Source organism: Heptranchias perlo, chromosome 12 (genome assembly GCF_035084215.1).
Source record: "Heptranchias perlo isolate sHepPer1 chromosome 12, sHepPer1.hap1, whole genome shotgun sequence".
NCBI lineage: Eukaryota > Metazoa > Chordata > Chondrichthyes > Hexanchiformes > Hexanchidae > Heptranchias > Heptranchias perlo.
In genome coordinates, this window is record NC_090336.1 from 33,770,107 (window position 1) to 33,785,514 (window position 15,408).

The 15,408-nt window shown below is 43.5% G+C and overlaps 1 protein-coding gene across 1 annotated transcript in view; it reads right to left on the reverse strand.

Moving 5' to 3' along the window:
• ric3a (RIC3 acetylcholine receptor chaperone a) overlaps positions 1-15,408 on the reverse strand; it is a 68,732-nt gene that overhangs the window by 22,828 nt on the left and 30,496 nt on the right. The window contains exon 2 of the mRNA XM_067993917.1: positions 5,054-5,274. Coding sequence (XP_067850018.1) covers positions 5,054-5,274 — 221 coding nt within the window. The remainder of the gene's footprint in view (positions 1-5,053; positions 5,275-15,408) is intronic.

Below are 15,408 nucleotides of genomic sequence, written 5' to 3' on the forward strand. Positions count from 1 at the left end.
CCGTCAGGATGGGGAGAGGGTCCATTGCTGCATTCATCACTCCATTGGAGGACGAGCAACATCACCAGCCTCGCCAGGCATGCCTTCCACCTCCGCCACGTGGAGCTACACAACACAGTGCTGCGCAACAGGCACTTGAACAAAGTAGTCGTGCAACTACACATACACCCACTGTAGGGTGACCCAATGGGTGACATCAAAGGTGTTCATGGAGAACCTCACGAAAGGGCATTATTGCACAAGCCAGTCAAGAATGGCCAAGACGTGGCAGTAGTGGTGACAATATAATATGTAATGTGAGTTGATCAGAAATCAAATATAAGTAAAAACCATGACAAACCCTCAAACACCCTTGTGCATCCCCTTCATGCTCACGACATGTTTGCCTTACGCTTCCTACTACACATATGTGATGCATGCCCTGTGGCTGCAGCACAGGTAGTGGCAGGTGAGATGAGGCTGACCATGAGAGGGAGAGTATGAGACAGAACCATGAGATTGAATGAGGATTGGGTTGAGTGGTAGTGGTGGGATGAGTACTGGTGAGGTGAATGAGTGCAGGTAAGATGAGGATGAGATTTGAATGGGTGTGAGGAGTGATGTGATAGAGTAGTGTTGGCAGTGCAGAAGGAGATGTGGGGTGGGGACGGTGATGTGGCAGACGGAGTGTAGGGGAATGAGTAAGTGTACTCACTTCGGCTGACCTACTTAGGTGATTGAAGCGTCTCCTGCACTGTATGCAGGTGCGTGATATGTTGGTGGTAGTGGTGACCTCCTCTGCCAGGCCTTCGTGGTGGCAGAGGCAGGCCACTTCCTCCCGTTCGCCGGGGAGAAGATCTCTGTCCTCCCCCACCTCCTCACCCCATCCAGTAGGACCTGAAGTGAGGCATCATTAAACCTGGGAGCAGCCTTCACCCTGGGCTGCTCCATACTGTAATTTTGGGTTCTTTCTGCAGCATCAGTCAGTGGAGGACTGTCCCTTTAAATAGGGCTCCTCCAGCTGACAGCCCATGATGCAGGTGCGCAGTCCGCCCGCTGCACAGCTTTCCAGCGCGAAACCCGGAAGCCAAGGTAAGTGGCTTCAATTTACTACGATCGCGTGCGGAACCCACTGATTTTACTGGGCGGGTTACCCACGTGCCCAGTCGACCCCCCCCCCACCCCCGCTGGCAACCCGCCTCCCTCCTAATACTGGGCCCCTAGTCCTCAGTAAACCTCAGTCCTGGATCTTATTGAATTGAAGCATTCTGTAGTTGTTATTGTCCAAAGATGTCATGACTTCCATTTCCTGTATGTTTCACTTACCATTACCAGATCAAGATGTGCACTACCTCCTGTGGCTATGAAGCAGTAATGAATTACATTTACCAACTCTGACTCCAAACTGCCTGGTTATTCGCAATTAATATTTGGTTGATTGAAGTCATCCATTAATATAAATTTTCTCATTTCACATACACCTCTTATCTCTTCATGCAGCAAGCTGCTGTCCTTCGTATGCTGACCGAGCAATTAGCAGCAAACCCCTTGAGTTAACTTTGTCCTGTTCATATTAAAGATATTTAACTAGAATCATTCATTGTGTAACTTTCCACCTCCCACAGGATCAAATTCTTTTACCAACTGGAAGAAATTTAGTTTGGGTAGAATATATTTTCCCTTAATCATCGAATCAAGTGCCAGAAATTTAGATAAGTTTATAATTTGATTATAATTAAGAATAACAAAATTGCACGTTGAGAAGGTAACTTTGAGTTCACACCATGACGGGGAGCATCAACCTCTCCCAGCTGCACACATCAGGAAATTGTGGTCAGCACACCTGTAATTTCCTGAAATGTGCTGCTGGCAGGTGAAGCAAGAACTAAGAAAATCCGCCGTTATAAGTAATCACTTTAATACATTCTCCATGGGGATATAAAACTGACTTTTTTCATGGAACAAACTGAGTATGGGTGCAACCTATTTTTTAAAAAATTGTGGACTTCTACAACCTACAGGCTTTTAAAACCCTAGCTGCCAGCTAAAGAACCAACAGATTATTTTTGGACTGAACTGAGGAAAAGAAGAGATTGGTCACAGTACTGGGGATATATTATAGCCTGTCAAAGGAAATTAAGGGTGAAATTTGTAGCCAAATTAGAGAAGTGTATTAACTAAATTGAGTTATAATTGTAGGAGATCTTAATTATCCACAAATAGACTGGGATACGAAAAAATGTTTTGTGGTGAGAAAGAGTTATTTTTTGCATGTGTTCAGGCCTGTTTTCTCACTCATTATGTTGCTATTACAGCAAGGAAGGAAGCATTATTTGACCTGGTTCTTGGTGATGAAGTGGAGTAAGTAGGTGACCTTACAGGGAACATTTGGGAAGCAATAACCATGATATAATTAGGTAATTAGATGGAGTTACGGGGACTGTGGCCACCTGGGTAGAGAGATATTTGCAGCACAGGAAGACAAATAGAATCTTTGATGAAGCTAAAAGGAAGATTCTTGGCCTGGAAAGATGAGGTGAGTGGCAATCTGTGTTGCAGCTGTTCTGGTTAACTTTCTACATAAATATTGAAGAATTAAGGAACACTGTCAAAATTTGCTGAGACCACCAAACTGGGGGTATGGCAAATTGTGAAAGACAGAGGAAATCGATAGTCTGATATGATTGGCAGATAAGTGACAGATGCAGTTCACTTTAGAAAAATATGAAGTAAGACATTTTTGAAGTAAGAGTAGGGAAAGGAAACACACATTAAATGGTAAGATTTCAATTGGACTGGAAAAGCAAGGAGTGCTGGTGTGCAGATACTGATGTCATTGAGTAAGTAACTAAAACCGAATCCTTGGTTTTGTATCTAAAGGCATAGGGCACAAGAACAAGTTGTTAAAAGTGTATAAGTTAGGCCATGGCTAGAATACTGTGTAGAGTTTGTAGGCACCTCTTTATAGAAAGGATAGAAAAGCTGGAGTGTAGATTCACTAGGGTGTTACCAGGGATGACCAGTTACAGCTATGAAGAGACTTGAGAATTTAGAACCTTCTTCCACCAGAGTTGAGAAGGTTAAGAGGTAGAGATCTTCAAGGTTATGAAGGGCTATAAGCTAAATAATGATCAATTGTTCCCACTTGTCTGTGAGACAGTAACAAGTGGGTACAAACTTAAGATAATCGCAAAAATAATTAAAAGGGAGCTTAGAAAAAAAATAGTTACACAGAGGATAGAATTTAAAAGTATCTATAAACCATTATTGAACAATTATTGAAGTTAATAAATTCTTTTAAAAGGGATTAAAAAGTTGTTTGAAAAAGAGGAATATTAAAGGGTATGGAGGCACATGTGGAGGAAATGTGATGGGCAGAAGGTTTCTTTCTGTGCTGTAATATTCCACAATTCAATGAATAGGCTTTCTTCTCTGCTATTATAAAAAACTAAAATCTGATTGACAACCAAAAATTATTTCGGGTAAGCAGAAGTATCCCAACTCTGGAGCAGTAAACTGGGTCCGAATATTATATTATATAATTTCCTTAAACTGCAGTAAATAACGGCCACAAAGCAATACTGAAACATATTTGAGTGTTGTCCGGTTCACTTCTCAAAGTATTAAATCAAAGGACCACCAAATAGATTGGATATGTTATTACACCTAACATACTTCATTTGCACCAATCATATTTGCTGGTCTCAGCTCTATCTTATTTCTACTATCACTCAAAGGTGAGCATCTCTGAGGTATTAAATTCAATCAATGCACATTACTTCTCCCAGACACAATGCACGATGCTAGATAGCTTCAGTCTGCCTGATGTTTTTTTTGGAGAACAATAAATGAGCTATATCAGTCTGTGGCAATTGCACTGCTATGTTTAATCACAGTTCATCTTCTCAGTTCATCTCTATTTCAATCACATGACAAGATTTCTCATCTCTTTCTCCCCACAATTTATAAACGTAGATTTAATTAATACATTATAGGGCCGATTTTTAACTTGGGGCGAGAATCGGATGCGGGGGCCGAAGAGGGTAGTGAACCGTCTGCCCCCCCCCACCGAGGTTGAGGCCCGGTAGATTTTAACTACCAGGCCTCATTTGCGTGCTCCAAATCTGAATCCAGCCCAAAGTCGATGGGATGACGTCAACACTGATAGGTAGGAGCCATAATTAGATGGGGGTCAGACTGCCATAGGGGACCCATGGAAACAGGGGGAAGCTTGGGACAGGGGAGGCCAAAGGTATCCTTATCAGGCCAGATGGCATACTTCTGCTCCTCCTGGCTCGCAAGGATCCTTCCAAATATGTTTCAAAATCACTTACCTGGGCCTGGATCCTTGCTGCCACAAACCTTTGCTCATGGTTAAAATGGCTTGTGCATCACCAAAGACCTCAATGGGATGCAACTTTGCCATTTAAATTGGGCCCCCGCTCATTTGGGCAGACAGCCTTCCTGTGCCTGAATTCAGGCAAGTTAACATGATGAGGAGCAGGAACATGTCAGGAATGCAATGCCACCCCAACCCCCCCCCCCTACTCCGCCATCTTACGCCCCGCCAGCACAGGTCCCCCAGGCGGGGGGTTTAAAATCGGCCCTTATGTTTATGATCTTGTGTGCCAGTGTTTACAAAGTATCCATTTTTCTCTTGTGTGACTTAAGTAAATGTAATGTCTGCATCAAGATGCTATTCAGCACTATTGCTAAAAATATATAATTGTCTTTGTGTATGGATGTGGTGGGGCAGGAATATCCAACCTTTTGAAGCTGGAGGCCAGGTAAAAACAATGAATACGAGATTACGCAATAATGTAAGCCCCATACCCAAAAAAGTGAGACCATTGTAAGCTGCCTCTCCTCCCTCCCCCCTCATCTTCCCTTAATTATGTTGCTCTTCCCATATTTGATCCTTTTGTGCCATTTTTTGCTGTTTTATAATCCTGAGTATGTTAATTAACTTTACAAGGGAACAGCGCAATATAAGAAAAAATGAAGCCTGAAATGCTTGTTTGCTTTGAGCTCAGCTTGCACCATAAGGTCATCTAGTAAATAATTTCCACAGTACCTTGAAGAGGATGTACAGAATGTACATAAATAATCCAAATCCATATACAGGTATGATCTGGGCCATGAAGCTTTTGTTGCCACCTCCACTACTTCCACCCTTTGCTTTGGCAACTGATTCTGCCTGGTGGGACCCAGGGAAATGGGGATGTGCTGACCATTGCTGCTTGGTTTCTGAGACCATTGGGTGCTGCATCATGGGAGAAAATCGTTGGGGACCAGCTGCAAAATAAAGCAAAAAAACGTTAACGTAATATTTTTGCTGCTGATTTGCAAAAGCAGATTTCAATTTGTTCAAAATATAAATTCTGATATTTTCGAACCTATTCTAAGAGCAACCAATCCCCAAACCTGTCTTTAACAGTTGAATCATTGGTTGCAATGTGATTAGTCACATTTGAGATTCAGTTACATGATTTAAAATTATGTCATGTTGGCAGCCTGAAATCTAGGTTTGTGTGGGTAGATTTAGAAATTAATTGCAAGAATAAGTGGTTCATTAGTAAAATACAGCAATATCAGTGAGGTGGGAGGAGGAAATACATTTGGCAGCATGCAAGTCCTTTTTTCTTTTTACAGAAACAGAGATGCAATAGGTCAAAATCAAAATGTACGGCAAAGATGTGAGAATTGAGAACCTTTTTTTGGTAGTTGATAGTTATGATTAAAGTTATGTAATTAATATGGGTGTTTACAATCAGATAACACAAGCGATGTAATCAGCTTCTCAACGATAAAGCTAAATATAAACAAACATGGGTGATGTAATTAGCTTGAAATTATGTAGTTAACTGAAAATGTTTCAAAATTAATTTTTGTCTTTTAAGATAAAAGGCTCGATGTTACCAGGGCTGCGGGTTCGCGGCAGGGGGCACGCGCCCGGTGAAATCAGTCTGCCCCGCGCGCGATCGCAGCCTAATTGGATCCACTTACCTCTTGTTCCGGGTTCCCCACTGCTGATCTGCGCTTCAGGCGGACTGCGCATGCGCAGTAAGCTCTGTCAGCTGGAGGAGCACTATTTAAAGGGGCAGTCCTCCACTGACTGATGCTGCAACAAATAGGAAAAATTACAGCATGGAGCAGCCCAGGGGGAAGGCTGCTCCCAGTTTAATGATGCCTCACTCCAGGTATCATTAGATGGGGTGAGGAGGAGGGGGAGGACAGAGATCTTCCCCCCGGCGGGCGGGAGGAAGCGGCCTGCCTCTGCCACCAAGAAGGCGTAGCTCGAGGTGGCAGAGGAGGTCACCTGCACCACCAACATATCGCACACCTGCATACAGTGCAGGAGGCGCTGCAATGCCCTAAGTCGGTCAGCCAAAGTGAGTACACTTACTCATTCCCCTACACTCCGTCTGCCACATCACCGCCCCCACCCCACATCTCCTTCTGCACTGCCAACACTACTCTGTCACATCACCCCTCACACCCACTCAAACCTCATCCTCATCTTACCTGCACTTACTCACCTCGCCAGTACTCAACCCAATCCTCATACAATCTCATGGCTCTATCTCATACTCACCCTCTCATGCATCTCTTTCACGGTCAGCCTCACTCAACCTGCCACTACCTGTGCTGCAGCCACAGCGCATGCATCACATTTATGCAGTAGGAAGCGTAAGGCAAACGTGTCGTGAGCATGAAGGGGATGCACAAGGGTTTTTGAGGGTTTGTCATGGTTTTTACTTATATTTAATTTCTGACCAACTCACATCACATATTATATTGGCACCACTACTGCCACGTCTTTGCGAATCTTGTCTGGTTTGTGCAATAATGCCCTTCCCTGAGGATCATTGAAGACCCACACCTGATGCCACCCATTGTGTCACTGCAAAGTGGGTGTAGGTGCATTTGCATGGCTCTTTTGTGCAGACGACTGAGAGACGTCGGCGATGTCCCCGGTGGCACCCTGGAAGGATGCGGAGGAGAAGTTGTTGAGGGCAGTGGTGACTTTGACAGCGACAGGTAAGAAGATGGTGCTCGGGCCAACCGGGAGCAGCTCGGCATGAAGGAGGCTGCAGATGTCCACGACTACATGTCGAGTGACTCTGAGCCTCCATGTGCACTGCTGCTCAGAGAGGTCCAGGAAGCTGAGCCTCGGTCTGTGGACCCTGTGGCGAGGGTAGTGCCCCCTGCAATGCATCTCTCTCTGCGGTTGCCCTCCCTCCTGCTGTGCACTGTGTTGTGGAGCTCCACGTGTCAGAGGTGGACGGCTTGGCCGGCGAGGCTGGTGATGTTGTTCGCCCTCCGAGGAGGTCATGACTGCAGCTATGGCGGCCCCCATCCGGAAGATGTACATCTGAGGGGGTCCGCAAGGTAGGTAAATGTGTCTGGACCCTGGGGTAAGTGTGCAAGTTGGTGAATTTGATTGTCAGGAGGAGGGTGGTGGAGGCCAAACGTTGTCCAAAGTGACAGAGTGGCCTCCTGCAATGAGTGAGGGTCTCCCCACCCCCACCCCCCACCTGTCAAATGGGCCTTTGCAGCTGCCACAGGCTGACAGCTGCAACACGTCCATTTCAACTGGGAGTGTTTCCCCCAGTAAGGGAAACAGTCCCAGTTGTTTCTAAAATCCCACCCCTCCTGACATATTCCCTTAATCAGGTCTGTTAATGACCTGAAATATCTAGGTAAATAGTCTCAATTGGCACCCCGCTGGCTTTAATTGCCTGCGGGATTCCCACATGTGGGGGCTGCGCGCGCACGTCGGCGCGTCTGTGGAGAACCCAGAAGTGGGCGAGTTGGAGCCGGGCTCCCGACCCGCTCCGGGATTCCACGATTTTCGGAGCCCCCCCGCCAGAAACGCACCCGATAGCGGGTGCTAAAATGGAGGCCAAAATCTCCTCAAAAAAGGCTTCTTCAATTATAAACAGAAAAAAAGGTGTTTTACAATTATATCAAACGTACATACACACAACATACACACACAGATAGTCTTTCCAATTTACAAATCTTATTTTAGACTTTAGAAATTTCAATTACTGAAAAATTACATTTGTTTTCCAAAAAACATTTTGTGATTTGACTGGTTCACCTTCCACTTTATTTTATTGGTAGGTTCACTTCACTGGTCATTCAGTATTGTTTGTTTTGATAAGTCCTTAGTAATTTCTAATTGGTACCTTTCTGGCCATTTTCCTTGCTGTTGATTCAGATGTTTTCCACAACTTCTTCACTTCTGATTTGCAGTTGTTTTACTTTGAGCCAATCAACAAAGTGTGATAGAGAAGATATGATGCTACAGGAAGAAAATGTTACACACAGGGAGAGTGCGCAGGCACAAAGCTTATATAAAATATATATAGTGGCAGTTTTGAATTGAGTAATGATTCCCCTGTGAAGAAGGAACATAATTACAGAGTAATGTATTTTTGGCATTGACACTGTTTACCTAGTTGAGTTGAAAAAAACATCAGAACTTCCAACAGTTTTTTGATTTATAGATTCTATCTTTCCAAGGTCTGATTATTTTAAGACTGCCAATACCGTAAGGTTTTTTTGTGTCAGTCTTTAATTAAAAGCCAAATTCCCTTCTGCATTTAGAAAACGTCATCAGAGGCTACTTATTATTGCACATCGTTTGCTGGCCAGGTTTATGATGTCAAGCAGGATTATAAAAATCATTTGAAACAAATTTAGAAACATAATTTGAAAAGGATATCAAATGAAAAAATGCAAAGGAGTGAAATAAAGAGGGAAGGAAAAGGTCACAGGAATCTTTTAGAGGAGGTTTGATGGTATAAAGGATTAATTCAACGACCTAGACTATTCAAATGCCCATCTGTTCATGGAGTTATGGGGAATTTACATGGGCTAGGTATGACAAAATTTAGCTAGGCCAAACTCGTTGATGACATAGACTTTATTATGATATAAAACATCATAAATTAAATAGAAATGAATACAACATGGTTGATGTTTTAAAATGTGATCATTGGTTATGATATGGGATTGGCTAATAAGCTCACTGTACCTGCTTGATTTGGGCCATGTTTAAATATTGTAGGACACAAGTATAAAACAGCAGGGGTTAATTGTTGGCTAATCATAGCAACAAAGATTGCAATGTGTTCAGCAATTCTTCAGTGCTGTATCCAGTATTTTTCGTCAGCCAGTCTTTGATTGTCCTTTTGAATCCTTTGTGATTGATTTGGTAAAGTGGCTGTTTTGTCACAATGCCACCGTTGAGATTTTTTTTAAAGAGTTCAGGTTGAAGAACTGAACGCACTCAGTGATCCTTTTTTTTAAAAAAAAGCTTCTATCAATTCTATATTAAACATCTTCCATTCCTGCAATAAACTGTTTTGTCAAGGGTGCACAAGAGAATAAATGACTTGTGCTTTAAGTAAATGTGGAGATCTGCGATCTGGGCATCTCATCAATACCAGAGTCATTTAATTATCTCTTAGTGAAGAGGCTGACTGTTTGAATGTTCTCTAAGCCGTTAACTGAGAACAGCAGAGTAGGATTGAGGATACTTTGATGATACTACAATGCTGCCTTTGAAAAGATGACACTTTGAGATAACCTAATTGAAGTTTGCAAAATGATGAAGGTGATTGGCAAAATTGTTCCAGGAAAAGGATCACTACCAGTAATTCACCCTTGGTATTGCTCACAATAAGTCAGAGCTGCAATGTTTTATAAGGATGGGAGTGATTTACCATGTAATGCACAATGAATTATTCAGCTGCTAAGTAGGATCTATGTTGACCTACCCTGAAGCTTTGAGACCATAAAGTCTAATTGCTGAAATAGGCACACAGTGAGGTCTGGCTAATTGTTTTCTTTCTTTTTCAATCTATCTTTTTTAAGATGCCATTTGTCCACAGATAGGTTCCATATGTTCTCATTTGTAACTATTTTATCAGGTGCAAGTGTAACAAAGACTGCACATGTGATGCTTTGAAGTGTGATGGACATGCTAGGTGCAAGACTAACTAATGACTATCTATATATTATGAAGATGTAAGTATAATAAGTGATTTTGTCATTCTTCCTGTCTAGCACTTCATTTTTATGCAACAGATAATCAGCCACATTTATAAATTTATCCAAACTATTTTCCATTTGACTGACTGATATAAAATGTATTCTACCTCAAGCGAAGTTCTTTCTGTTTATTGGTTGGTATCAAATGTATTAATTTAGATCCACCCATATATTAATTTGTTCGAAAGGATTGTTAGTAAGGAGAAGCCTAGTCAGTACAAATAATCAAATTGCTCAAAAAATAATCCCAAAACCTTAGTAAGGCCACAGTTGGAGTACTGCTTGCAGTTTTGGGCTCCATGCTTTAGGAAGTATGTTGAGGCAATAAAAAAGGTACAGCGCAGATTCACTAGGATGCTATGAGGAAATATAAATACATAGAAAAACTTGAAAGATTGAGGCTATTTTTGTTAGAACGAAGATTATGAGGTGATTTGATGGAGGTGTTTAAAATTATGCAGGGACTAGACAGAGTAAATAAAAATGGATTGTTTCCAGTGATTGAGGGGTCTAGAACAAGGGGACATGGACATAATGTTAAATATAAGAGATTTAGGACAGGAGAATGTTTTTAATACTTGTGAGGAAGTGGAATGCACTACTTCATACTTAAAACTCTCCTATCAGGTTTCTGTCGTGCCAAAGCACTGAAACGATCCTAACCAAAGTCACAAATGACATATTCTGTGACTGTGGTGGTATATCCCTCCTCATCCTCCCTGACCTCTATGCAGCTTTTGACATGGTCGACCACGCCATCCTCCACTAACAATTCTCCTCCCTTGTATAGCTCGGTGAGATTGCCTTTGCTGGTTCTACTCTTACCTCTCTGATCGTTGCCAGAGCATCTCCAGCAACGGCTTCTCTTCCAGTCCCCGCACTGTTACCTCTGGAGTCCCCAAGCATCTATCCTTGGTCCCCTCCTTTTCTTTATCTCTATGCTGGCCCATGGCGACATCAGCCATAGACATGGGATCAGCTTCCACATGTACGCTGATGATGCTCAGTTCTACCTCTCTCAACTCTTCCATTGCCTCTGCATTGTCAAACTGTTTGTCTGATATCCAGTTATGCATTTGGAAGACCAAAACCATCCTCTTTGGCCCTACCACAAACTACATACCTTTGCAACCGATTCCACCCTTCCTTGCAACAGCATAACCTCTGGTTCACCATTAGCAATGCTGCAGTGAATCTGCTAATAATAGTATGATAGCCTGCACTTCCTGTCTGCCATGTTATACTTCCTATATCACATTTTGGCTGTGACATTTTAGTATCACATTTTGACGCCTGACTCTTTGGCCCTAATATTTATGGAGAGATGGGAAGGTGCGGGGGAGGCCGAAAGCAGTCAAAGAACCCGACAAGGTGGGGGACACGGTGGTAATGCCAAACTTGACAGCAGAACCTGATTATAATTTTTTGGATCCGTTTCCCACCCGTCAGCCAGCCAAATTAATAGCCTGGCCGCTGGCCAGGTGGGAAAACCAGCGGCAGGAGGCCGCAGCCGGGGACCCTTGGGGACAGTACCCTGCAATCGGGAGGGGGAAAGATCAGCACAGTGGCGGGGGTGGGGAATGGACGAAAATCGTGGCGGGGGAGGAAGGTAGGACATCAGTGCAGGGGGAGAAAGGTAGGACATCGGTGCAGGAGGAGACAGAGGACATTGGTAAAGGGGAGAGGTCAGACATGGGGGCTGGGGAGGAAGGTCGGACATCGGGGCGGGGTGGGGGAAGAGAGGACATCAGGGCTGGAGCGGGGGAGAGAGTGGCCGCGATCAGCAGGGCGGAGGCTGAAGTCTTCCTTGAGGGGCTTTGGGGAGCACTCCTGTTCCTCCTGGCCCAAAAGGTGTGCTGGAAAAGGCATTTACCTTGTGGAGCAGCAGCTCCCACCTCCCTTTCACTGTTGGGTTTCCCGACCCCTGGGAAACCCACGCAGCTGCAGTTAATTTTAAATCGGGCTCCCAATTGCATGCCGGGGCACACAGACGCCATGATATCCACCGCCGTAAAAACGGCAACGGGCGTGTGCGCGGTGGGTTAGGGCCATGTTTCACGCATTTGATGGTTTAATCGGTTAATATTGAAACATAAGAACATAAGAACATAAGAAATTGGAGCAGGAGTAGGCCAATCGGCCCCTCGAGCCTGCTCCGCCATTCAATAAGATCATGGCTGATCTGATCCCAACCACAAATCTAAAGAACACAAGAAGTCGGAGCAGGACCCGGCCACATAGCCCCTGGGCCCTCTCCGCCACCCACAGGGCATTGACCGATCCGAACTCAGCTTCATGTCCAATTTCCTGCCCGCTCCCCATAACCCCTAATTCCCTTTACTTCTAGGAAACTGTCTATTTCTGTTTTAAATTTATCTAATGATGTAGCTTCCACAGCTTCCTGGGGCAGCAAATTCCACAGACCTACCACCCTCTGAGTGAAGAAGTTTCTCCTCATCTCAGTTTTGAAAGAGCAGCCCCTTATTCTAAGATTATGCCCCCTAGTTCTAGTTTCACCCATCTTTGGGAACATCCTTACTGCATCCACCCGATCAAGACCCTTCACAATCTTATATGTTTCAATAAGATCGCCTCTCATTCTTCTGAACTCCAATGAGTAGAGTCCCAATCTACTCAACCTCTCCTCATATGTCCGCCCCCTCATCCCCGGGATTAACCGAGTGAACCTTCTTTGTACTGCCTCGAGAGCAAGTATGTCTTTTCTTAAGTACGGAGACCAAAACTGTATGCAGTATTCCAGGTGCGGTCTCACCAATACCTTATATAACTGCAGCAATACCTCCTTGTTTTTATATTCTATCCCCCTAGCAATAAAAGCCAACATTCCGTTGGCTTTCTTGATCACCTGCTGCACCTGCATACCAACTTTTTGATTTTCTTGCACGAGGACCCCCAGATCCCTTTGTACTGCAGTACTTTCCAGTCTCTCGCCATTAAGAAAATAACTTGCTCTCTGATTTTTCCTGCCAAAGTGCATAACCTCACATTTTCCAATATTATATTGCATCTGCCAAATCTCCGCCCACTCACCCAGCCTGTCTATATCCCCTTGCAGGTTTTTTATGTCCTCCTCACTCTCTACTTTCCCTCCCATCTTTGTATCATCTGCAAATTTTGATATGTTGCACTCGGTCCCCTCCTCCAAATCGTTAATATAGATTGTAAAGAGTTGGGGACCCAGCACCGACCCCTGTGGAACACCACTGGTTACTGGTTGCCAGTCCGAAAATGAACCATTTATCCCAACTCTCTGCTTCCTGTTTGATAACCAATCCTCCACCCATGCCAGAATATTACCCCCAATCCCGTGATTTTTTATCTTAAGTAATAATCTTTTATGTGGCACCTTGTCGAATGCCTTCTGGAAGTCTAAATACACTACGTCCACTGGTTCCCCTTTATCCACCCTATACGTTATATCCTCGAAGAACTCAAGCAAATTTGTCAGACATGACTTCCCCTTCATAAAGCCATGCTGACTTTGTCCTATTAAATTATGCTTATCTAAATGTTCCGTTACTGTCTCCTTAATAATAGACTCCAAAATTTTACCCACCACAGATGTTAAGCTAACTGGCCTATAATTTCCAGCCTTCTGCCTACTACCCTTTTTAAATAACGGTGTTACATTAGCAGTTTTCCAATCTGCCGGGACCTCTCCTGAGTCCAGGGAATTTTGGAAAACTATCACCAAAGCATCCACAATCCCTACTGCCACTTCCCTCAAGACCCTAGGATGGAAGCCATCAGGTCCAGGGGATTTATCCGCCTTGAGTCCCATTATTTTACTGAGTACCATCTCTTGAGTGATTTTAATCGTATTTAGCTCCTCCCCCCCGAGAGTCCCCTGTTTGTCCAGTGTTGGGATATTCTTAGTTTCCTCTACTGTAAAGACTGAAACAAAATATTTGTTCAGCATTTTTGCCATCTCCATGTTTCCCACCATTAATTTCCCGGTCTCATCCTCTAAGGGACCTATGTTTGCCTTAGCCACCCTTTTTCTTTTTATATAACTATAGAAACTCTTGCTATCTGTTTTTATATTTTTTGCTAATTTCTTTTCATAATCTAACTTCCCTTTCTTAATCAATCCTTTAGTTACTTTTTGCTGTCTTTTGAAGAATTCCCAATCTTCTATCCTCCCACTAAGTTTGGCTACCTTATATGTCCTTGTTTTTAGTCGGATACTATCCTTGATTTCTTTACTTAGCCACGGGTGGCTGTCATTTCTTTTACACCCTTTTTTCCTCAGTGGAATATATTTATTTTGAAAGTTGTAAAATAACTCCCTAAATGAACACCACTGCTCATGTACCGTCTTACCCTTTAATCTATTTTCCCAGTCCACTTTAATCAATTCCGCTCTCATACCATCATAGTCTCCTTTATTCAAGCTCAGTACGCTTGTTTGAGAATCAACCTTCTCACCCTCTAATTGGATATGGAATTCAACCATGTTGTGGTCGCTCGTTCCAAGGGGATCCTTAACTAGGACATTATTAATTAATCCTGACTCATTACACAGGACCAGGTCCAAGGTTGCCTGCCCCCTTGTAGGATCAGTTACATACTGCTCAAGAAATCCATCCCTGATGCACTCAATGAACTCGTCCTCAAGGCTGCTCTGCCCAATTTGATTTGTCAAACCTTTGACTTGCTTGCACTTTGGTTCACTAGGGTTGATTGACTCAGGTTTCATATTCACCAGCCTAGAAATTCAACCGCGCCGTGCCCTAAAAACGCGAATGTTGGCTGCCCATTTTCTTCTGCTGACTGTCCCAACTTTCAGCATCAATGGAGCAGTAGGCAGATGAAAATTGCCTCAAATGTACCTTGTACTCCTTGAAGATCATCCAGAAAATACTGTGTGTAATTCCAATACCCAATGTCTGAAGTCCTTATTCAGTCACATGAACTGTGAGGAGGGGATTCTGTTTACAACATCTCGCCTCCTCGTTGTCACTTTTAATATGTGATATTTACTTTTCTGCATAAGTTTTAGTGCCTTCTCGACCTTTGTCGTGTTTATTATAATGTTTTTAAAAGAACAATGTTAAGCGGTTTGGGGATTGCCAATATTCAGATTGTGGTGGAGATGCCGGTGATGGACTGGGGTTGACAATTGTAAACAATTTTACAACACCAAGTTATAGTCCAGCAATTTTATTTTAAATTCACAAGCTTTCGGAGGCTTCCTCCTTCCTCAGGTGAACGTTGTTGGAAACCTCACCTGAGGAAGGAGGAAGCCTCCGAACGTTGTTGATTTCCAACAACGTTCACCTGAGGAAGGAGGAAGCCTCCGAAAGCTTGTGAATTTAAAATAAAATTGCTGGACTATAACTT